This window comes from Lethenteron reissneri, chromosome 58, assembly GCF_015708825.2.
Source record: "Lethenteron reissneri isolate LAM-NWPU_2019-01 chromosome 58, ASM1570882v1, whole genome shotgun sequence".
Lineage (NCBI taxonomy): Eukaryota > Metazoa > Chordata > Hyperoartia > Petromyzontiformes > Petromyzontidae > Lethenteron > Lethenteron reissneri.
Window position 1 is genome coordinate 9,114,807 of NC_083836.1, and position 25,553 is coordinate 9,140,359.

The 25,553-nt window shown below is 52.3% G+C and overlaps 1 protein-coding gene across 1 annotated transcript in view; it reads left to right on the forward strand.

Moving 5' to 3' along the window:
- The window catches only part of LOC133357539 (guanylate cyclase soluble subunit beta-2-like), a 35,371-nt gene extending 12,657 nt beyond the window's left edge, over positions 1 to 22,714 (forward strand). Inside the window, 14 exon segments of the mRNA XM_061575512.1 lie at positions 7,119 to 7,218; positions 9,177 to 9,439; positions 12,290 to 12,407; positions 13,621 to 13,652; positions 13,654 to 13,725; positions 14,385 to 14,601; positions 15,259 to 15,407; positions 16,742 to 16,913; positions 17,124 to 17,272; positions 17,571 to 17,717; positions 18,475 to 18,629; positions 19,460 to 19,647; positions 20,722 to 20,826; positions 22,492 to 22,714. Of these exon segments, the coding sequence (XP_061431496.1) occupies positions 7,119 to 7,218; positions 9,177 to 9,439; positions 12,290 to 12,407; positions 13,621 to 13,652; positions 13,654 to 13,725; positions 14,385 to 14,601; positions 15,259 to 15,407; positions 16,742 to 16,913; positions 17,124 to 17,272; positions 17,571 to 17,717; positions 18,475 to 18,629; positions 19,460 to 19,647; positions 20,722 to 20,826; positions 22,492 to 22,679 (2,055 nt within the window). The 3' untranslated portion in view covers positions 22,680 to 22,714.
- The last annotated feature ends 2,839 nt before the right edge of the window (positions 22,715 to 25,553 follow it).

A 25,553-nucleotide genomic window follows, 5' to 3' on the forward strand; every position in this document is an offset into this window, starting at 1 on the left:
AATCTTTTTTAAATCTTATGTTTCGGCTTGGGACTAATTGTTCACGCTCAACTCACGTTGGCTGTAAATCACCACGGCCCCTTATGTTATGGCAAGCTTCAGGGCCACTTTCTGGAGTCGTGGAGTTCTGCCATTACTCGTACGCAACATTTCATTAAAGCGTGTTTTTTTTTAAGTATTTTTAAATATTACTTATTAACAACTCGATTGGAGATGCGAGCGGTCAGTCAACAAGCAGGCGGCATAGCGATCCATGAGCGAGGCCAGAGCAGGCAGCTCCTTAGCGCCATGACAAGGAGAATGCTGATGACTCGCCCACCGCCATCAGTAGAAGGAACAAATTCCCCAAAAACCTTGCCGCTATGCCATTCTCGATAGGTTGCCGAGAGCTGAACGGAGTCCCAAAGAACTCACAAACACCACCTTGTTGCGAAAGACCTAACGCAGAGGACCCCCAGGGGATTGATCTTCCGCGAAGCTCGTTGGTCCACCCCAAGCCGCGTTCGCACTACACAAACCATGTCAGGTGCGGATACCTGACGCACAAATGGACCATTTGCACAACTCTCCAGTCGTGAGCACGTGTGGTCATCCAAAACATATTGACGCAATGCCCTGATCCACGAGTAAGAAGGAGACATCGCAGCGATGCTACACTCCGCTGCTCCCTGATGCGGTGATCTGAGCTTGACCACCTCAATGTGAAATTGTTGGCTCTGCAGCTCCATCAGCTGCAGCCACACGGTAGAAGAAGAAGAGGAAGAAGTCTCGCGGGGTGTGTAGGGGGGGGGGCTTGGTGAGCCGCTTATTGTCGAGGGCTCCTTGTTACTCATTACGCCGCTCGCTCAACTCGCCTCCCTCCCTCGCTCGCCCGCCCGCACTCGCTCTGCAGGCGGGGAGGGAGGGCAACAGTCCCCGTGGTGCCAGGGCCCCCGAGACCATGGAGCCGAACATCAAACGCCGAGTGGGGCTGGCGGGCAAACTCCGATATAAATCCCTTCTAATAGCGTGGCTGCTGGGCGTGGATAGTGCGTGCATGTGTGTGGGTGTGTGTGTGCGTGGGTGTGTGTGTGTGGGTGTGCGTGCGTGTGTGTGCGTGTGTGTGGGTGTGTGTAAGATGCTACAGCATCCCACGTCGGAGAATGAGGAGGCTTACCGCAGCCTTCGCTCGGAGGTTCGGAGGGCCGTGAGGCGCTGCAAGGATGGGTGGTGGTTGCGGGTTGCTGAGGAGATGGAGTCTGCCTCAGTGGCCCGCGATCACAAATCCCTCTTTAATTCCATCAAAAAAGTAACCTGCAGCGCCACACCTATTACCATCATTAGGGGATCCAATCTCCGACCCCCAGGAACAGGTTTGCAGATTTGCTGAGCATTTCTGTGAGGTCATGGGGGAGGGGGCATCCCTCGGCCTGGATAACAACGTGGGAACAAAGTGGAGATGACACTGCTGAGGCTGCGGTGCCTCAAATATTGGAAGAAGTCACCCCCTGTGAGTGGCTGGCTGAGGTGTCATCTGTTGAAGTACTGAAGGTGATTCAGAGTCTGAGACCAGGAAAGGGACCGGGCAGAGATGATCTCCCAAGCTAAATGCTGAGGGAGGGTGGCGTTTGTGCATAGACTGCCCTATATGACATCATAACAACAGTCTGGACCACTGAACGGGTTCCGCAGGACTGGAAGGATGCTCTGTTGGTCCCCCTCTTTAAGAAGGGGGAACGCACAGACTGTAACAACTACAGGGGCATCTCACTCCTCAGTGTGCCGGGAAAGGTCCTGGCAAGGATTATTCAACATCGCCTTGCTAGGCACGCTGAGGAGAAGCTTGCAGAGCCCCAATGCGGTTTCAGGAATGGGCGGTCCTGCACAGGATGCCATATTTTATGTCCGTCTGCCACAGCAGAGGTGTAGGGAATTCCTGCAAGACCTACATCTCTGCTTTATTGACTTTGTCAAGGCCTATGATACCATCAGTAGGCCTAGGCTCTGGGTTTTTTCTTCGTGCTTTCGGAGTCCCCGACCCTCTGCTCACGATCATTAAGGACCTTCATGATGGTGAGCAGGCCCGGGTAAAACTAGATGACCGGGAGTCGGAGCCATTCGCTGTACACCTTGGGGTGCGACAGGGATGTCCTCTGGCTCCCACATTATTTAACATCTATTTGACCACGTAGTTCGTGAGGCCTTCAATAGCTGTACCGGAGGAATTTATATCTGGTACAGATACAATGGGAAGCTGATCGATGCCCGGGTGTGGTCAAGAGATGGCTCCCTATTGCTCAACCATGTTATGTATGCCGATGATCTGGTAATCGTTGCTCACTCAGAGGAGGAGTTGGAGGCACTGCTGCTAAGCCTGGAGCTTGCCACTAAGAGGTGGCGCTTTACCATCAGCTCCACCAAAACTAAGCACTTTCCAGGGTATGTTGTACCTATCGAACTCTCCACCCCCACAACTCCCAATTGGCGATGGGGAAGTTGTGGAGAGAGTGGAGAGTTCCCCATATCTGGGCAGTGTGCTTATGACTGGCTCCGGTTTAACAGCAGAGGTCTCACTCCGAATCAGTCGAGTGGCATTATCTTTTCATCGGTTGCATTACGCTGTGTGGAAGCTAGCTGGTCTGTCACTCCGTACAAAGCTTCAGGTCTTCTTGGCCACAGTCATTCCCTCCCTTCTCTACGCTTCCGAAACGTGGACCCCCCTAATGGAGCATCTTCACCGGTTAGAAACATTTAGGCTGGCCCGCCTACGATCCATCCTTGGTTTAACCAGTCTGGATTGTGTGAGGAGCTCACAAATCCTTGAAAGATCTGGACAAAGTCCCATCGGTGAGCTCCTCTGGCAGGCAAGGCTGTGTTAGCTGGGCCATGTAGCCCGCATACCCAGTCACTGCATGCCTAAACAGCTTTTGTTCGGCCGGATCTAGAGGGCTAAACGGGCGCGGCACGGGCTAGAGAAGAGATGAAGTGATGTGGTATAGGAGGATGTGGAGCTGAGTGGACTTGCCAATGACTGGTATCAGCGGTGGGCGGAGGAGCGACGCTCACAACAACGAGCGGAGCGCCGGGTGGCTAAAGCACAGCAAGTTGGCACGGCAGGGGGCACAGGTGGTGCATCAGCCAGTCATCTCAGTCAGTCGACCCGTGGCACATGGGTCTGCCCCGTGACCTCCTGCCAGCGGGCGTTCGACACTTCACATGGCCTCAAGGTGCACATAGCCTGGCACAAGCGTCGTGGTGACGTCACCGCCACTTAGTGGCGAATGGCGGTTGTTGTTGTGTGTGTGTGGTGCTGTGGGGAGTGGTGGTGTAGCGGTTAGCGAACTGCGCTACTTACCTGGCGACCAGAGTTCGATTCCTACTCAGGGCCAAAATCAGTGACGATTTTCTGAACCGGTCCTGGGCCTCCCTTAGGTCGACTCGGCCTCAAATGAGTACCTGTTGCAATGTGTGAACATCCCCTCTGGGGAGACAAAGGCGGTCGGGCGCGGTGCTGGCCATCCACCCCCTCGTGTATCGTGCCGGCCTTCAGAGGTGTTCGCTAACGACACTTACCCCAACAGTCTGTTAAAGCTATACGGGGGGTCTTTGTGTGTGGGTGGTGACGCGATCCATGGGTGGTGTGTCTATCCCTCGTTGCACAAAGCTTTGCGATTCCAGCCCAGCGGACCGCCCTGGATAATGCTGCGGGTGTATTAGCAAAACAATTAAACATCTATAACCACGTCTTTTTTTACCAGGTAAGGCCCACTGAGCTACGTAGCTCTTTTTCAGAAGCGGCCTGGCCACACATGATAGCTCAACGAAGTGGCTTATCACGTGGAAATGTAAAATAGCAGCCAAATACTCTAAACCAGCGGTCGACAACCTGCGGCTTCGGAGCCGCATGCCGCTCTTTAAGTACTGCATTGCGGCTCTTGAAATTCGAAAAAATGTCTCTTGTTATTTTGATTGCCAACCCCTGACCATGGGAGTCGAGTTTACCATGGAAGTCGAGTCCACCATGGAAGTCCACTTTATCATGGACGTCCAGTTTACCATGGGAGTCCAGTTTACCATGGGAGACCAGTTTACCAAAGGAGTCCAGTAAAAATGGGAATCCAGTTCACCATGGAAGTTCAGTTTACCATGGGCATGAGTCGGCAACCTGCTTTTCCGGATCAGCACGCGGCTCTTTAAGGAGCTGCTGCTTTATGGCGGTTATTTATTGAGGACCACCACCGTCTCGTATTCACCGCAACATTGCAGCGGCTCTTGAAAATACTGAGTTTTTTTTTCTAATTCGAAAACAAAAAAAAGAATAGCTCTTCATTTCTCATTTTGGTTGCCCGACGTTTGACGTTCGCACGCTGACGATTGCCGGTGATGCTAATCGAGGAAGAATCCGCCACACGTGTGCCGCTGGTATCGCGTATCTGTCCGACGTTCGAAAGCCGTCCAAGCCATGGCAATTGCGGGGGGAGTGCGCCTTTTCCTGTTTTTTAAACATTCCCTTTTAACATAAATGAAGAATGTGCATTTTTTTGCCGGTTTGGAATCTCAAAATCAGCCATTGATCTCAGAGCTGCAGCCCTCAGCCGTGACAGTATTTGGGTCAAGGCCGCGAGGCGGTGGTTAAATATTTGATCTCATTCATATGTATGCAAACGCGAGCGCACTTTATGCAGTATATCTCGTGTGAAGATAAATTTTATGCATTTATACACAGACGAAAGTGGTTCTGTTCGCCTTCTCTGGTCTGACACTGGTGAGACCAGGCCCTAAAGATGTCTGGTGTAGACCAATCAGTTTCAAAGACAATGCATCATTTATTATTATCAAAGCATGCTTTGTTTGCATGTTCACCACAATTATTTGTGGTTAATGCAGACATGATTCCTTGCAATAGGTTTCAGTTTGGTGTTTTAACATCTTCACACAATTGTTTTATTGCCAGAAAGGTTCAAACCTATTCTTATATTTTGAGACTGGCAAGGGCGGTCCCATGATGTAGCTGCTCATCCCGAGCTCTCAATGTCCTGACAGTGGCATTGTCTTTGTGCTGTTCGCCTTTTGGCGTCCTCTGGCCTAACGCTGTTTGAGACGAGGCTCTAAAAAATGCTGCCTCTAGTGTGGACCAATCAATTTCAAAGACAAAGCATCATCTACTACCAGAGCATGTTTTTGTTGTTTGCATGTTCACCACAAGTATATGTGGTTGATGCAGACATGACTCCTTGCAAAAGGTTTCTAGTTGGTGTTTTAACATCTTAACACACCTGTTTTATTGCCAGAAAGAGTAAAAACTATTCTTGATTTTTCATACTATGATACTGGCAAAAAAAGGTACCATGTTGATAGTGGCTCAATTCGTCGAGGTGAACAATCTTTTGTTCCAGCCAATAAAACGCTGCCTTTCAACTATCAAATTTGCACCATCACAATATAATATTGGGATGCATGCGGCGTCTAAATCCGACAGCATCTCAAGCCGCCGTGCAATGTACATACAGCATAGAGACAAAGATCAGCATCAGCAAGGGGGGCTAAGCACCCCCTCGCTGATGGCTCAGCCCCCCCCCCCCACCTCCGCAATCCTTGAGCCAAGCAGTGGTGTTGAACTTCTTTCGCACCGTACGTAGCCAACCGTGCTAATCGGAGGTGCAGGGAAGGTGGTGGTGGTGGTGGTGGCAACACACGTGCGCCTGTGTGATCCAACACTGTGGAGGCAGCAGCGAGGGCTTGGTGGATCACCGCCCACAGAGGGGATCGTGAAATCCTCTTCCTCCCGTGGGTGTGCGTCAAGGAGTGGCCGTACCCCTGGCTCAGCTAGGAGAAGGCGGTTCGCCAATCACGTGGACTCCACCCGTTACCTCTCTGTATGTGATAGAGCGTTTTGCCCTCGCACGAGTGGGTTCTCTCCGGGTGATCCGGTTTCCTCCCACACGCAAACACTAATTAACTGGCCGCAAAACAAGTAGAAAGAGAACCGCAGAGCTTGGGAAATTGTTGGTGGTGCCGGCTCCTCACTCTGCGGCTGCTACTTCTGCCTTTACGCTCGTCTATGGTTCCTCCTCCTGGCGCCTCTGAGTCGTCCTCTCTCTTTTGAGTCGTCCTCTCTTAGTCGTCCTCTCTCTCTCTCGGAGTCATCCTCTCTGAGTCGTCCTCTCTCTCTCTGAGTCGTCCTCTCTCTGAGTCGTCCCTTCTGTCTCTGAGTCGTTCTCTCTCTCTCAATCGTCCTCTCTCTCTCTGAGTCACGCCCCTCTATCTGAGTCGTCCTCTCTCTCTGAGTCATCCTCTCTCTCTCTTAGTTGTCCTCTCTCTCTTGAGTCGTCCTCTTTCTCTCCGAGTCGTCCTCTGTCTCTCTCTGAGTCATCATTTCTCTCTATCTGAGTCGTCATCTCTCTCTGAGTCGTCCTCTGTCTTTTTTAGTCGTCCTCTGTCTCTCTCTGAGTACTGAAGGAACTATCTCACCACGTGCATCTGTCGATCTAGAAACAATTTCAAAACTGTTTTTATTTTACCAGGTACGGCCCATTGAGCTCTATGGCTCTATTGCAGACGCAACCTCGCCACAAATGATAGCTCAACGAAGTGGCTTATAATCAAAACGCCTGATGTTGATTCTAAATGAAGAGGGAAAAACCGGCCCGGAGAAAAATCCACACTCCCACGGGAAGAGAGAGAGAGAGACACTGCAATCTACAAATATATAACAGGCGTCAAGGGTCAAGATCGAGCCCGACGACCTCCTGTATAGCAGGCGTGGGAGTTTACATCTCATAGCCACCGTGGCAGTCCACGTGGGCGGAGAGCCCTGGTGCAAAGCGGGGTGACGGGGGCTCACGACCTGGCGACCCGAGTTCAATTTGGCCTCACGGTCACGGACGCCAGAGATGACTATCTGAACCGGTGCTGGGCCTAACCTAGATCTACTCAGCCTTAAATGAGTACCCGGTGAAGTGTGGGTGTAAACATCAGCCACCGAGGAAGACAAAGGCGGCCGGGGCATGCCACTGACCGCACACCTCCCCTTTGCGCCGTGCCGGCCTTCGTAGGTGCTCGCAAACCAGCGCTCGCCCCGACAGTCTGTTAAGGCTTCATGGTGGGGGTGTGGGAAATCTTTGTCTTTGGTGCGACAGGAGATGAACGCCCCGTCGTTTCGCGTCGAGAAGAGAGAGGACGGGAGGATGCTGCTGCATTATTACTCTGATCGCAAGGGACTGAGCCAGATCGTGCCAGGTACGGCGGCCGTCTGGACACGTTTTGCTCTTGTGCACCCAATACAGTGAATGAAACGTCGTGCTCAGATTGTGAATATGTGGCTTGGCTCTCCAACACACCGGTTAGTGTTGTACTAGTGACGAATTGGCACGTTCTGTTTACGTGACAACCCTTACTAATTGGCTGTGTCGGGAGGTGGCCGTTTTAACGACACATTTATATTTACGCGACATATCCCAAAAACAACCTGCTTTATGGATAATGTTTATATGTCCATGCTTTTGGGTGTGGAGTGAGGGAGTCAGTGGTTTGGATCTCATAAAAAAAGTTTAAGTCGGAGGTTTGGGTCTACAAGAGAAAGTTTAAGTCGGTGGTTCTTTCCTGGTTCTCAATCGTTCAAAAATGTAGAATGTTTATGGGTTTGGTTAAACAGAGTAAATTGTAACTTACATGCCCGTGCTTCATTTGCGTTTTCGATGATTTACCTTCTCACAAGAATCTGGCCACGTCTCACACCCCCCACAAAGGGCATCTCGCACTCCCAGTAGGTGCGTGCACCCCAGGGGAAGGGCCACTTGTGGAAGGGATGCATCCGTAAGCAAATGAACCAGGGGACACACCGATGCTGCAGCTGCTAACGTGAAGGGATTCAAGTCAGAGTCTTTATGTGTGCTGGGGGAAGCCGATGAGCTATGAAGCAATGTTTTCACAGATGTCCAGTAGGTGCGGGTCAGAACGACACAACAACAAATACAACAACACGATCGGAGTGCAAAGCGTAGGAAAGGTTAAACAAAATAAGAAAAATATATACAAATATAAGTAAATTTTTTTTATCTTACCAGGCAAAGCCCACTGAGGTATTAACTTGTTTTTCAGAAGCGACTTAGCCACAAATGATAGCTCAATGAAGTAGCTTATCACGTGAACTCCCTCGCCTGGTATACAGGTCGTGGGTTTCATCCCGATCCTGATGCCTGCTGTGTTTCTGTAATTTGTGGTCGCGTGGATTTTTCTCCGTATCTTTTCGGTTTTACCCTCCTTAGAATCAACATCATGGCGTTTAGAGTATTTCGCTGCTGTACATTTCTACATTGTCAGCCACTTCGTTGAGCTATCATTTGTGAAAGCCAGATCGCTTCTGAAAAAAAAATTGCTACATAGCTCAGTGGGGCCTTGCCTGGTAAAAGAAAAACGTTTTATTAAAAAAACGATTGGGGTACAAAGTATAGGAAAAGGTAAGCAACCTATTAAAAACAGATAAGTAAAAATCAACAAAGTATATACGTTGAAATTGCATAAGTGCACCAATTCCCAAGCTTGGTAAGATGAAAAAAACATCGTTTAGTTGTATTTGTATATTTTAAGTGATTTGTTTACCTTTCCGATACTCTGCACTCCTGTCGTGTTTTTGTATTGTTTGTTGTTGTAAAGTTCTGACCCCGTGGCTCTGCCGGACCATCGATGAACAAAGAGCATCATAGTGCTCGCCGCGCTGCATTGGCTTCCGGTTGCTGAACAAATACATTATAAGGTCGCGCTCGTCACACACAAAGTGCTTACCACAAATGAACCACAATACCATTGACGGTCTCGTCAAGGAACATAAACCATCACGCGAACTGCGGTCATCTGCGTAGCGGCGGTTTTGGCTCGCCGTCGAACAAAGACGGCCACCGCATTGCGTGGCGCTTTCGGGTGCGCGTCTGTGGCCGTCGAGAACGCTCTTGCTTCCGATATTAGGAAGCCACCAGAGCTACGCACTTTGAAATAATCAAGATTGACAAACTCATTTCTTTAGAACTGCTTTTTGTGTTTATTGTCCTTCCGCCGCACCTCCGATTAGCATGGTCGGCTACGTACGGCGCGAAAGAAGTTCAACACACACACGTACATCGCCCATCGGATTTCCTCCAGCACAAGCAAATATTCTGATTCCGATTGATTCTGAACCTCCCCTCGCCGTCCGTCGGCAGGCATCATCGGGGCGGTGGCGAGGGACTTCTTCTCGAGCGACATCACCATGGAGGTGGTGACGCACAGCGAGGAGGACGAGCGCACGGGCAAGAAGGAGCACGTGGTCTTCCTGGTCACCCAGAGTGCGTGGAGCACCGCCACGGTCGCGGCGGCGGCGGCAGCGGCGGCCGAGCGACAGAGCGTCGCAGAGGGCGGCCGCGGGGCGGAGAGTCTCGGCGTGCCGGCCACAACGCCACGGGGCAGCAGGAGGGAGAAGGCGGAGGTGCGTACCTCTACCCCCCCGCACCTCTCCACCCTCCACTCCTCCACCCTCCACTCCATCCCCCCACTCCACCCCCCCATCCCCCATTTTCCACTCCATCCCCCCAAAGCCCCCCCCCCCCACTCCCCCACCCTCTACTCCACCCCCCACTACCCCACTCCACCCCCCACCCCCACCCTCGACTCCACCCCTGGCAAATTCCACCCCCGGGCTACTCACGCTCCACCATCTCACACGGGGTTCGATTGTTCCCGTAGGCCCCATTGAATAGGAATCATAATTCTTTACATTTATATTTTTTACCCTGGAAAAATTCGTGTGGATGTTGAGATGTGTAAACAAAACTAAAATCTACGCGTGTATATATTTTGTCTCATGCGATGGGATTACAGATATTTGTGAACGTGGCGTAGCACCTGCAGCCTGTTGACCCCGGTATCAGATCAGAATCTTAAGCTATCCTGGAGAAATCCGATGAGCTATGAAGCTTTTTTTACGCAAATGTCTCGACGGGGCACGACAAACAATACCAAAAACTATATAGCAGCGCAAAGTATAGGAAGGGTAAGCAAATGACTACAAATAAATACAATAGACTCGCGATTATCCGCGCTAATGACAGGGATGACAAAATAAATAAGCATTTTCCGCAGTTCTCGATGCCAAAAACACTAATGTAGGTGAAAGTTATGTTTACGTTTCTCTGCCATCACAGTTTCGTGAATTAAAACTCACAAAATCAATGATTGGATAAATCACTCAAAATGAAGCACAACTGATGATTTCCATTGCTTAGCGATAACACTTTCCTGGTCCCGCGTAAAAGACTCAGCTCACTCAGTGGCCAGCAGAGCCACGCCAATCAACATCAAACAAACTCCACCCACTGCTGTATATATATGCAACTACTGTACTGTAGAGGCGATCACAGGAATTTCTGTTTAACCGGAGCAACATATTTTTTCAGTTTAAGCACGTGACTTGCAATTAACATTTTCAAGAATAACAATGTATATAACTGTTTTTATATTATAAATTTTGAGCTCAGGGGAAACTCCGTGAGTTATTAATTTATGTCAAAATCTCAGCTGCACGGTTAATCTGCCAATCGGATAAACCGCACACGGATAATTATCGATGAGTGTACGTAAAATAGATGAACGTATGTAAGTTAAAATCGCGTAAGGTACGCCAATTCCCAAGCTTGTGCAAGTCAGAAAAACCACAGCGAGAACAGTTCCACGTGACATCCTGATCGCCCCGCTTGCACAGTGAATCAAACAACTCAAAGCGATCCCCTGCTGCCCAAATGAGCCTTGCCACCATTGGCGCTCATCTCCCGTTCACAGCCCTGCTGGGGCCAGCGGTGGAAATTCCACATTGCCATGGCGGGGCGAGGGCTTATCCGTAGGACATCCTACTGTTGGCTTTGTAATACATTAGTCCCTCGGTTAAAAGTGACATCGGTGTCGACCAATGTAACAAAGTTGACTCACGGTACCGTGTTTACGTGATAAGCACGGCGGTGACAATTTTGGCCAATCCGTGCGCTCGTAAGTGGGGTTGAACGCATGCCGTCAGCCAATCAGCGATGCCCATTTATGAGCGTTTAGACCTCAACTGCGTTTGTTGACGTTGCGTTTTCAGTTTTGGCGGTGTAAAACAGCGCTCTTGCAGACTCGATGATTTTTTACTTCACTTTCAACTTGTAAGTTAATTAACAGAGATTGCAATGTCCCCTGCAGTGAATTCGTAAAAGTCAAAGAGGAGTGGAAAAGTAATTAGCTTTAAAGCAAAGTAGTCCATTATTTACGAGCATGAAAAAGGGGTAAAAACCAGTGCACTTATGAGTGAGTCTGGCTTCAATATTCCTAAATTTGATTATTTCGGTTCACGGTAGTTTTCATGGAAGGCCACTGGACTGTTTTGCAGACTTCTTTGTTTTGAGAGGCGACGTTTGACATACATTTTCTGAACGATGGGGGCCAACGAAGGCACGTGTCATCAGTATTTTTCTTTTTTTCATTAAAAAAAACGCTCTTAACGCCGAACCACTCACCGCCGCTCGCACGGGGCAATCCATCCATAGACTCCCCACTCAAGAGAGAACGCAACTGAGTGCGAACGGAGCGCAGAGAGATATCCACTCAGCATTACGTTGAGAGACCGGACAGAGGAACACGTGGATCAAAGGACGTATGCAGATTAATAAACTATTAACCTAAAAAATATATATTTTTAATTTTACCAAGTACGGTCCACTGCGCTATATAGATTTTTTTTTTCAGGAGCGACCTGGCCACAAACGACAGCTCAACGAAGTGGTGTATCATGAAATGGAGTATCACGTGGAAATCTGTAGCAGCCAAATGTCCTAAATGCACGTTGATTTTAAATATGGAGGGGAAAAACCGGAGGACACGGAGAAAAATCCATGCGACCACCACAAATATACAGCAGATGTCAGGGTCCGGATTGAACCCATGACCTCCTGTATACCAGACGAGGTAGTTAACATCTCCTAGCCACCTTTAGAGGATGATGTCGGATGGTTAAGAATAATAGCGGAATGGCAGAACGTCCACCGGGGGAGATGAAGCAACGAGCGTTGAAATCAGTTCACGTGATAGGTGTCGGGTGGATTGTTACACCGCAGGATTGTGAGAGATGGTGGCAGCTTAGGGGCTGGGGAGGTTGGGAGGGAGGCCTTCATCCAGCAGTGGCACGCGAATCCGTCCGTCGCGGACATTTCGCAAGTAAATCCCAGGGCAGGCGAGGCGAGCGCCTCTCGCAATCAGGAGGCTTGAGAGAGCGAGAACCTCTGGATCGCCTCGGCACGACTCTCTTCAGGGATCGCAGGAACTGAAATGCACGGAGCGTCGCTCCGTGGACGAGGGCGGCGGCGCGCCGCGTCCAGCGAAGAAGAACCACTGGGAGACCATCCGGAGCATCGTCACCCTGGGGAAAGGTGAGCGGCTGGGGCGATCAAGGGAGTGGGGGGGGTGGAGCGCTGCCCGGAGCGGGGAGTTGTCGGTTCCACCGCGTCGTTGTGCGTGGTGGCCCCCTCATTCTGGGTCGACGCCGGGGCCAGTGGGGTCTCTTCAGGGCCGTCCATAGGGGCAGGGGATGCGGGGGGCCCAGGGCAAATTCCACCGTGTGGGCACCCCCCACCCTAAGCGCGGGGCCCGGGGCAGTCGCCCAGATTCACCGTAACCCTTAGAGACGGCTCTAAGTCTCCGCGTTGGACACCCACCTCTAAAAGGTCAACTAAGGTAAATGGGAAGCCCTGAAAATTGCTCGTTCGCGCCACTGCTGGCAGAAGGAGCCTCCACTGGAGGGAGGGTAATTTGGCCTACTCCTCCACGCGGACCCACACTTTAGCCCACCACACGCGAGCTCCGAATCGACTGGCTTGTAGTGCACCATTTATACTTCTGGTAGGACAGATTCAACTCATCCAAATAGTGTTTAACCACCTCAATGCAGGCCACAACAACTTACTCACCCACAAACTCAACACGCACTCACTCACCCACCCACACACTCACCACGCACTCACCCACCCACACACTCACTCACTCACCACACTGCAGGCCACAACAACTCACTCACCCACACACTCACCACGCACTCACTCACTCACCCACATACTCACCACGCACTCACCCACCCACACACTCACTCACTCACCACACTGCAGGCCACAACAACTCACTCATCCACCCACTCACCCAACTCACACACTCACTCGCCACCCACTCACCACACTGCAGTTGCAACTCACTTCAATTTCTGCATCTTCCCTCGGCCCGCTCCGCTCTGGAATTCCCCGCCATCGTCCCATTCCCCTCGAAGCCCTCGCACAGCAATCGCCTCGCTCAATTCGAGACGCGGCATAGCACAACGCCCGCTCGACCACGACTCCGATAGCGGTGCCGTTCGTCGCTCGCCGCTTCACGCGAGCTCACCCCTTGGCGCGCCGACACTCTGCCCCAGCGACTCCGCGAAAAGAACCAACAAGGGCCGCCGGCGCTCGCCGGGGAGTCGTAGACCGAGCCTGGAGACGTGCGGACCGCTGACACCGCCGACGGCGAGGTGTCCGGCACGCTCACCGGTCACGGCGGCGTGCCGAGCCGAGCCCCCTGACCGGCGCCGCGTTGCGTCTCCCCGGGTCGCCGCAGGGAGGCTGCTGAGGGGCTTCCAGGCCGTGTTCCCCTGACACCCTCTGGGTGGACGAGAGGACCTTCTGCAACTCGTTCCCGTTCCACGTCGTCTTCGACGAGGAGGTGAGGCCGGAATCGCACGCTGGGGGGGGAGCAGAGTGGGGGGGGGGCTTCGATCATTTTACCAGCAGCGCCGTCGTCATCGTTAGCCATGCTCCATCCACTGCTGGATGAAGGCTTCCCCCGCCCAAGCCGTCACTGACGTCACCACCATGGCCTTGCGATGTAACAATCCACCCAGCACTGTGCTGATTTTATTGCTCCATCTTCCCGGCGGACGTCCTCTGGAACACGCGTTCCACTCCTTGCCTGCCCCTCCTAGTCGTGACGCGACCTGCCCAAGCACACTGACTTTTCTCGATGGGTTGAACGATGATACAGCTCTAAATATTTTTTTATTTTAACAAGTAAGGCCCACAGAGCTATGTAGCACTTTTTCCAACGCGACCTGGCTGCCACAAATTATAGCTCAACGACGTGGCTTATCATCACGTGGGAAATGTACAGCAGCAGCCAAATTGTCTCAACGCCGTGACGTTGACTCTAAATGTTGCGAGGGAAAAACCGGAGGGCCCGGAGAAAAATCCACGTGACCACGGGGAGAGAGAGAGACACCTCAAACTCCAAATATATTGTGTAGGCGATGTCAGGGTCGAGATCGAACCCACGACCTCTACGAGGTGACAACCCTGCACCCCCCCTCCCCCACGCTGCGCACGCAGCTGCGCGTCAAACAGGCGGGCGTGAACATCCAGAAGTTCGTGCCGGGCCTGCAGACCATGGACATCCGCCTGGATGAGTACTTCACCATCGGCCACCCGGAGGTCACGTTCACCCTCGAGAGCATCCGCAAGTTCATCAACAGCCAGTTCGTGCTCAAGACCCGGCGCGAGATGCTGCCGGAAGCTCGCAGGAGCCAGCCCATGCTGGACCTCCGAGGTGAGAGGCGCCCGTCGGGAACGCCCCGACCCGACCCGCCGTCGTTGTCGCCTCCAGCATTCGATTTTCGATTCGGCCGCGGGGTGTGGGGGGTGCTGGGGTGCCACGGTAGCTTGGATATGTTAACTGCCTCGCCTGGCATGCAGGAAGCCATAGGTTCGATCCCACCCCTGACACCTGCTGTATATTTGGAGTTTGTGTGCCTCTTTCTCTCTCTCCCCGTGCGGATTTTTCTCCACGTGATAATATAATTAGCCACTTCCTTGAGCTATCCTTTGTGGCCAGGTCGCTTTTGAAAAAAAATTATACAGCTCAGAGACCTTTATCTGGTCAAATAAAAAATTGTTTCGCTAAAAAACTATTTGTCTGCTGCGATCAATTTCCACGAAATAAGCCACTTCGTTGAGCTGCTAGCCAGGTCACTTCTGAAAAAGAGCTATCTATATTATTATATTATATTATTATATTATTTTATTATATTATATTATTTATATATTATTATTTTATTATGTTTTCTTTTTATTATTTTATTGCTTCCCTTCTACGTGACTTTACCGAAAGAACCAAGAAGAGAGCTATCTAGCTCAGTGTGGCCTGAACCTGGTATGATGAAAACATCGCTAGCAATAGTTTAATGATGGACGTCGGGCCGCGCAGGTCAGATGGTGTGGATGGAGGGGTCGCGCTCGATGCTCTACCTCTGCTCGCCTCTCCTGCGCAGCCTGGAGGAGCTGGAGGAGCGCCAGCTGCACATCTCGGACATCGCGCCGCACGACGCCACACGGGACCTCATCCTCCTCAACCAGGCACAGCGCAACTCCCCCGCCCCCACCACCCCCCGGCAAAGCCGATCCACTCTCGGTGCGCCGATGGGATCCCACAGTGGAGGTTGGCCCGTGCATAATCTCCTGTGTACAGCCCTGGGCCAGTGGTGGAAATTCCGCCGGACTTTCATTGTTGATTTCTTCCGCAAAGTGGATACCTATTTTATCCACTCGGAGGGAGGGAGTGATGATGGGCTGAGTCAACACCTCCCCAACCTGAATTTGAACTCACGACGTTCTGCGTGCGAGCCGCTCGCTCTAGTGCTGCACAGCCACCTGGCTGCGCTGATGATGTTTGGAGTGGGAATATTAAAACTAAACTGTTAAAAACGTATTATTTTACCAGGTTAAAGCCCACTTAGCTATAAAGCTCTTTTTCATAAGCGACCCGGCCACAGATAACAGCTCAATGAAGTGGCTTATCACGTTGACATTTATGGCGGCCAGATACACTACACCACGTTGATTCAAAATTTGGAGGGGAAAAACCAGAGGACACGGACAAAAATCCACGCGACCGCCATGGGGAGAGAGACACGCAAACTAAAAAAATACAGGCGTCAGGGTCGGGATCAAACCTACGACCTCCTTTATACCAGGCGAGGTAGTTAACATCGCGCCACCGTGGCGCCACATTTGGTGCCCCACTCACACCGATCTAGACTCTAATAGATCCGAGTGTTTGATTCGGTGTTTGACCGCTTTTGGCTGGCAAGCTGAAGACAATGACTCTGTGAAATTCACAGACTGAGACTTAACAGAGCCACACATGAAGATGGAAGGAAACAGGAGCAGAGTAAGAGAGAGAGAGAGCCATACGGAGGGACGGTAGAGGAAGAGCTGTAGAAGGAGCAGGAGTGAGACTGAACGAAGCAGGACCATGGGCCGGGGAAACAACTCGATGGCCAAAATGCACTGAGGAAAGGCCATATGAGACAGGAACTCCGGGGGCGAGATATTAACTACCTCGCCTGGTATACAGGAGGTCATGGGTTTTGAGCCAGACCCTGTTGTATGATTGGAGTTTGCGTGTTCTCCGTGTGGTCGCGTTAATTTTTGTCCGCGTCCTCCGGTTTTTCCCTCCACATTTTAAATCAAAATCATGCATTTAGAGTATTGGTTGCTTTCCGTCATGAATGTTAATCTCTGGCGAGGTCGCTTTTGAAAAATAAAAGAAAAATAGCCCAGTTTAGTTTTTTTGTTTAAAATGCTGACTCAATTAACACTACTCTCCCACTCCCCCTTCCCTCCTCCCCTCATCCCCCCCACCCCCCACCTACCCCTAACCCCCCCGCCCATGTCCTGCACTCCGTCAGCAACGTCTGGCCGAGATGGAGCTGTCCACTCAGTTGGAGCGCAAGAAGGAGGAGCTGAGGGTCCTCTCCAAGAACCTGCAGGTGGAGAAGAAGAAGACTGAGGCCCTGCTGTACGCCATGCTGCCCCACCACGTGGCCAACCAGCTCAAGGAGGGCAAGAAGGTGGAGGCGGGTGAGCCGCTGTGGCCTGCGTCCGACGGACGGACCGACGGACCAATGGACCAACGAACAGACCAACGGATGGACGGACCGACAAATGGATGGACCACTGCACGGACAGACGGATTAATAGACTTATGGACGGACAGACCAACGGGCAGACGGATGGATGGGTGAGTGACGCCGACTCGTAGCACATCTTAACCGCCGCTCTGTGCCACAGGGGAATTCAAGGTCTGCACCATCCTGTTCAGCGATGTGGTGACCTTCACCAACATCTGCGCCGTGTGCGAGCCCATACAGATCGTGCACATGCTCAATGCCATGTACATGCGCTTCGACCGTCTCACCACCGTGCACAACGTCTACAAGGTGAGCTGCGGCGGGCGTGGTGAGCGTCTCCCGCCCGCCCGCTCTCTCGCTATTCTGGGTTGTTTGTCGTGGCAAATTTGGACTGTTACGCTGGTACACGTGGCCCATTCTTATCCGATAACTTACCAGGATTGTGTGCGTGAATCACAAGGTACACGTTTACCCGTTGATACATCCGCGGTATTAACCAGGGCGGCCGGCGGGCTGCAACCCTGCTCGGGGCTCGGCGTTGTGACCGTGGACGGGCGGGGGCGGGCGGTCGGTGTGGTGGTGGGGGTTGCCTGTTGCTGTGGCACAGGTGGAGACGATTGGCGACGCGTACATGGTGGTGGGCGGCGTGCCCATTCCCGTGCCGTCGCACGCCGAGCGGGTCGCCAACTTCGCCCTCGGCATGGTCCTGGCGGCGCGCGAGGTCACCAACCCGGTCACCGGCAGCGCCATACAGGTCACGCGTCAATGGTTTCTACTTTATTTTGTCGCGTCGTCTTTCGGTCGCATGCGTGACGCTTCGCGCGTCGGGAACCGGAGGCGCGCACTCAGGGAAGACAGCCAAAGATCGGCACCAACAATCGCCCAAGCTCTGCGGTTTTATGTTGGCGCCCCTTGCCGACTCCGTTTAGTAAAGAGTTTGGTTTTTGAGCACGTCGTGTGAGAGGACAACGCTTAATCCCCGTACAGATGGGATACAGATGGTATGATCAGCTTCGTAGTGAGCAGTGTTAATGGAATCAGCGTTTATTTAAAGTCACAGTCTTCATCTAACCTGTGGAATTAAAGTCTCAGCCTGTGGATATCGTCTAGTCCGATACCTGCGAGTCTAGTCGACTAAACCAGCCAGACCGTCAAAATACTCTCATCACCCTCTGCCACTCTCCCTCCAACATATACAACCAATCACTACTGCGCTGTGAACCCGGCATACCGAGTTCGACGTTCACGGTGAATAGTAAACGCGCAGTATTCACCGGAGCGGCCTGCCAGAGCTGAACCGCGCACCTCCACGACAACTGGCGAACGCGCCCGTCACGACCACACATGCAGTGCACACACGCAGTGTACACCACGCATGGTTTGCACACACGTGGTGTACACACGCGTAATGTTGCGTACACACGTGTAGCGCACAAATGCGTTTGCACGCGCGGGCGTGTTCACACACGCGCACAGTCGCAAACCCGTGTCCGCGCCGCTCTCCTCGCCAGATCCGCGTGGGGATCCACTCGGGGCCCGTGCTGGCCGGCGTGGTCGGGGAGAAGATGCCGCGCTACTGCCTGTTCGGCGACACGGTCAACACGGCGTCGCGCATGGAGAGCCACGGCCTGCCCGGGCGCATCCACCTGAGCCCCAGCACCCGCGAGTGAGCGGCGCCGCACGCGCCCGGGAAACAATGCACCCAGCAACACCGCTGCCACCAATCGGAATTGAAACAATTTCAGAGTACTCTGCGTGTGTGTGTGTACGTGTGTAATAGGATCGGTGGCATAGCGGTTAGCGTGCTGCGATACGAACCCGGTGACCCGGTTCGATTAGCGCCCATGGCCAATACCAGTGACAATTATCTGAACCGGTCATGGGCCTCCCCTAGGTCGACTCAGCCTCAAATGAGTAACCTGGTGCGGTGTAAAAACCACGCTACTGGGAAGACAAAGACGGTGCTGGCCACGTGTACCTTGCTTGCCTCTGTTAAGGCTATACGGGGGATCTTTGTTTTTGTGTGTGTGTACCATGTCCCATCTCAAATATGTGAGCTGATCATGGCTTTCCTTCCCATTCAGCTCTGTTCGTAAATATTTACTCAACAACTCTGCATGGGATACTTCCTCCCAGTGGCATCCAGTCGTTCAAATTGCTCACGAAGCAACCTAATTCTTGCGGTACTTCTAATGTTCCCGGTCAAAACCACGTTTATGTACGTACGTTGAACTTCTTTCGCACCATACGTAGCCAACCATGCGAAGTGGAGGCTGTGGGCAAAGGACAGAAAACTAAATTATAATTCAGGAATGAAAATAAAAATTGGACCGTGACACCGGCACACGATGTCCTACACTTTTTTAAATCGACGTCACGGTACAACAATGACGTTAAACAATGACAATGTTGATGTTGACGACGATGATAATAATTCCCGGCCGAGTGCGACACTGACGAGCCCCCCCCCCCCCACCCCTCGTGCATGGGCTCCAGGGCCCTGCAGGGCAAGGAGTTCGACGTGGAGGAGCGCGGTGAGATCGAGGTGAAGGGCAAGGGGCGCATGTCCACCTACTTCCTGCTCGGCAACCGCGCGGCGGGCGAGCAGGAGATCCTGGGCCGCACGGGGCCCCTGCCCATGGCCGAAGCGGGCGGCGGCGCGGAGACGGCCACGCACGCGGACGGTAGGTGGCTCGCTCGCTCACCCCCGACACGATCGTCACCGCGGATCGCTCGCTCACATATGCACACTCACACATGCACGCTCACACATGCACGCTCACACATGCACGCTCAAACATGCACGCTCACACATGCACGCTCACACATGCATGCTCACACATGCACGCTCACACATGCACGCTCAAACATGCACGCTCACACATGCACGCTCACACATGCACGCTCACACATGCACACTCACACATGCACGCTCACACATGCACACTCACACATGCACGCTCACACATGCACGCTCACACATGCACGCTCACACATGCACGCTCAAACATGCACGCTCACACATGCACGCTCACACATGCACGCTCACACATGCACACTCACACATGCACGCTCACACATGCACGCTCAAACATGCACGCTCACACATGCACGCTCACACATGCACGCTCACACATGCACGCTCACACATGCACGCTCACACATGCACGCTCACATATGCACGCTCACACATGCACGCTCACCGCGATCGTCATGGCGGATCGCTCGCTCGCACGTCAGTCATATCACCGTGCTGGCGAGATGTTATTTCCATAACCTGGTAAGCAGAAGATCGTGGGTTCAAGTACCGACCCTGATGCCTGCTGTATATTTGCATCTTCTTCCTCCCCGTGGTCACGTGGATTTTTGCCCCGGATCCTCCAGTTTTTCCCTCCACATTTAGAAACAGGCTGCCATACATTGGCACACGATGATGAGCCACTTCGTTGAGCTATCATTTGTCATAGCCAGGTCACTTCTGAAAAAACAGCTACACAGTTCAGTGGGCCTTACCTGGTAAAATAAAAACATAGTTTAGTTTTAGTCAGGGAACTATCACAGCAATGGTGGGAGAGTTTAGGGGGGTGGTTGCTCTCCGTTAATACCGGCCCGCTGCACCCGAGAGACCGACTTGACTGCGGTGCCCCCAGAGCCTGAGTTCGGACCCAGGCTATCAGTGCTGTGACCTCCGGGGTCACGGGGTCACCTCCGGACGTGGTGCGCGTGTGTCCTTTTTCTTTTTTCTTTCCTTCCGCTAGATGGACCGGACCGGTGGAGCGTGCCCATGAAGTACTCGGACTCGGGGGACTCGACGTCGCACCTCGGAGGCGCGGCGCACTCCTCGCCTCTCCGGTCCGGCACCGGTGCGCGGTGATGCACCACAGCACCTGCGCCAGGCTAGGTGCCCTTTGAGGCTCTCGCGGGAAGTGTGGCAGGCGCGCTGCTGGCAGGAGGTCACTGGACGGGCCCGGGGTGTTAGGGAGTTAACTGCCTGAGACGACTGGCATATGATCTAACAATGTCCCCAACACCAGGTACTCATTTGAGGCTGAGTCAACCTAGGGGAGGCCCATGACCGATTCAGAAAATCGTCAATGGTGTTGGCCGTGAGCGGCAATCGAACCCGAGTCGTCATGTTCGTAGCGCAGTGCACTAACCAGGGCACTACCGCTCCCCGCTACAAAGACAAAGGTCCCCCCGTATATACTTTAATAGGCTGTGGGGGAAAGTGCTGTTAGCGAGCACCTATGAAGGCCGGAATGGCACACGAGGGGGTGGGTGCTGTTTGATAAACACCATACCAGGTACTCATATTCTTGGTTCTTTCGGTAAAGTCACGTAGAAGGGAAACAATAAAATAATAAAAGTATAAAACAACAAAATTCTCACGACGTTTCGATTGCAATACAAGAAATCATCATCAGGTGTGAAAATCACGGTAAGAAAAAAATATTGCTGTGGTTTTCACACCTGATGGTTATATTATTGTTTCCCTTCTACATGAATACCTGCAGTCACGAAAGCTTTCATTTAAAACCGTCCCAGGTGCTCATTTAAGGATCAGTCGACCTAGGGGAGGCCCAGGGCTAGTTCAAATATTCGCCACTGCTATATTGCTCGTAAGCAGGAATCTAACTCGGATCGCCAGGTCCGTAGCAGAGCCCCGCCACCGATAACCCTAACAAAATCCCGACGCACACACGACTCTCCAGCTGGGACAACTTTGCAGTGCTCGAGTTTCCACAGACCGCACCTGCGGGTACTCCTACCTGCTCCAATGCGCCTGGCAAACGTGAAATAGTCGGCTGTAGCCCCCCGTAGCCGGCGCTTCCTTTAGTGATTCACCTCGTGGAGGCCCTTCCCGCCAGCAGTAGTGAGGGCGTTCAATTGCAGTGCTGCGACTTTATCTCTGCACCAGCTGACCCAGACTCCATTGTCTTGGGACTCTGGGTAAGGTTTTGAGTCTTTTACAAATTCTATTGGTAAATAACCAAAACAAATAAGCAGACTATATGTCCCCTTTCTATATTTATCTCTTCGTATGATTAAAACATTTTTTACGTGTCCCATCCACCACACGACCCTTGGGAGTGGAATTACTTTTTTAACCGGCAGCATCGGTTTAACATGAAGCAAACTCTGGACTGCTCAGAGTCAGGCTTCTTTACAGCACATGTATCTCTCCAGTGCAGAGAGGAGGCATATTGTCTGATTAATTCGTTAAGTTACTTATATTCTCCACAGTGACACAAGTGGCGATGTTGTGCTGGTAATATAGACATACATGCAAACAAACATGCTCTGATAATATAAGCATTGTCTTTGAAACTGATTGGCCTACAGGAGAGACAGGCTTCTTTATGGCCTAGTCTCACCAGCAGTGTTGGACCAGAGAATGCCAAAAAAGGACAAAACAGTACAAAGACAATGCAAGTTTCAGAACAGCTCGGGTCGAGCAGTTATATCTATCAGACTTTTCATTCAGTCAGTGGTGCCTTGCTGATACCGCCGATGGCTGCGTGACACAGGAACGCCGGCGCGGAGTGGCCAAAGCCGTGCGAGTCTCCACACCGAGCCCTTGGCGGTCGGGCCGGACGGGTCAGACGGGCCCAGAGCGACCCCGAAGCCCCACGAAGGCCCCGTGGAGGCAGCGACGAGGATGAACGGCTCCGCTTCCCCTGTCGACCGCCACTCGCGCCTCTGCTTGCTCCTCTGATATCCAGCATGGCGTCCTCCATCCGCTGGACTGCTCGTCATCATCATCATCGTCGTCTTCATCGTCGTCGCGAGCATGCGACGTCAGCATCGTCGAAGCACGAAGCCACTTTAGTCCGCGGGCCAAGCAGAAGCTGGGCCACACGTTGTTCTTGTTGTTGTTGATGAGGTGGTTGAGGTGGTTGAGGAGGTTGAGGTGGTTGGGGCACCAGCACCATCGGTTTCTTTCCCTTTGACCAAGCCAGCTGGAAAGCGGCCCGATCTCGTCACATCTCAAAAGATAAGCGGGTTTCAAGCCTGGACACTGCTTGGATGGGTGACTACCAGGGGCGGCGTGAGATGGGAGGTCTCTGAGTCGTGAGTGGATTTCCCGTGGTGATTGTCCGGAGATTACTGAGAGCATCTGTGAAGTTCGCCCCCCCCCCCCCCTTTATCCCACCGCCCCCCCTACTTGCTCACGGATGAGTGGAATTCCACTCTGGCGACGTTCGACCTGCGCAGCTACTGCTAACTCGCTCCCGGAGCTGACGGTGGTGCACCACTCTGTGTGTTTAGCAGCGTTTCGTCAACTGGTGAAGGGAAGGAAGGGCAGGCCCCCACGAGCGGCCTGCCACGGGCAGAGCCTCGCGGGTGGCAAAAGGGCAGTGCAACAAAACATGCCGTTGCATCGTACCCCTGCACTCCCGCGTCTATGCTATCCGCTTGTACCGACCCGCACTGACCTGCGTGACGAAGTGCGGTGGAATTTTGCAACAGCCCGAACAGGCATGGGTAGGCCCTCGTCTAGCAGCGGATTGCCAAAAGGGCCGCACGTGTGCGACATTCCCAATAACCAGACTTGCACTCACGCCGATCATTAATGCAACGACGTGCGTCCACGTCGGATGCGTTGTACATCACTGACCTGTACTGGACCCTGTGTGTGTCTGTACATTGGATGGATGGATGGAAGTGGAGTGGACTTCATAAATGTTTGGGTTTGGGCCACAGTGGAAAAGGTGGAAAAACCCAAATCCTTGCACTGGCCTGCATGCGTGCGCACTCGGTAGCTACTACATCACCGAGTGTGGCGATTGGTATCTGCGTATAACTTGTCTCGTTAGGCTGTATAGAACATGTGCTGTGTGGTACCGAACCACAGCTGTGTAAATAACCTCTCTACACCTACTGCGCTTCGTCTTAGCAACATATCATGCAGACGGTCACTGCCGTCTGATATTAAACTGCGATCGTCACGCGTGATTATAAACTAATGCAAATGCTCACTGCATATTTATGTAAAACAAATAAAGCGTGTTTTTGTTTCTCTAATTGTGTGATCCGAGTCATGTGAGGAGATGCATACATTTCCCATTGGTTAACGCGGCAGGGAGGATTGCATCACCTTGTGTGTGCGAGAGCAGGCCCGGGAGATGACATCACCGGGCTACTTTTGAAGTGCCTTCAATCATCGTCATCATCATTGGCCATTGTCTATCCGCTGCTGGATGAAGGCCTCCCCACGCCGTCGCCACCACTCACAGTCAGAGGTGGATCGGGAACTTCCCCCAAGGGGTGGCCGTCCAAAAATGTCAATCCAGTAGGGCTGTACATTAATAAAAAAAACACTCAATGTATGTATATGGTCAGTACAATAATCCCCCCGATTTACGTGTCCCCCTTTGACGTCGTTTCGCTAACACGTCGTCACTTGACTGATGACCACTACCCAATTGGCGTGGGCCTCTACACCATGCTTACGTCCTCTCTCGTTATCCGTCGCCTCTCGGCCTCCTCCACCACCACCACCCACCGCTACCCTGTAAACCGCTTCGATTTACGTAGTTTTGATATTCGTCGTCCCACCTTTCGGGAACGCAACCCTGACGTAAACCGGAGTATGACTATCAATAAACACCCATGTTTAGGGTGTAAAGGAGGCGGGGGTGGGGGAGTGATCTCCCCCATTACCCCCCCCCCCCCCCCCCCACTGGATCTGCCACTGCTCACAATATATTTTTATTTTACCAGGTAAAGCCCACGACCTGGCTATCGCGAATGATAGCTCAACGAAGTGGCTTATCATCACATGGAAATGTACAGCAGCCAAATTGTCTAAATGCCGTGATGTTGATTTTAGATGTGGAGGGAAAAACCGGAGGACCCGGAGAAAAATCCATGCCACCACGGGGAGAGAGAGAGACACCGCAAAATTCACATATCCAGCAGGCGCCAGGGTCGAGATGGAACCCACGACGTCCTGCATACCAAGCGTGGGAGTTAACGTCTCCCCACCGCGGTACCCCGGTCGCTTCTCCCACCAATCTCGCTCCTGCACGCATCTTAATGCTCCTCCATTAAGATGAACGCAACGTAATGCTCCATATCATTGCTCCAGTTCAATGATCCATCTCATTGCTCCATCTCCGTGGTGGTCGTTCTCTTGGATGCGTCCTCCGTCTTTATCGGCCTCTTCGTCCGCGCGAGGACTGCACCGTTTATGTGCCCTACAAATCGAAGAGTTCATCGAGAATAAATACAATTTTACATACACCTTTATTAATCTCGGATATGTCGTTAGGAAGTTGATATGGCAAATTTTACGATGTGTTTGTGTGTGTGGAGTCATTGGTGAATGGGACGAGACCAACATCTCGCACACGCTTGACCCTGGTTTAAAATCACAGGTGGCGGACGGTACCCGGATTCAAACCCAGACACTCGGTCAGTGCGTCGATGATTTTCCACATTAACGACGCGTGCGTCTCGAGCGATGGAAACCAGCGAAGAAGGCACGAGTGTGCCTCCGTCCCTGCTTGGAGACGAGAAGTCCCCAGGTTCTGTCCTCTGTGTTATACTCGGGGTATTTTTAGTTTGTTGTCGTAATGTAAATTGG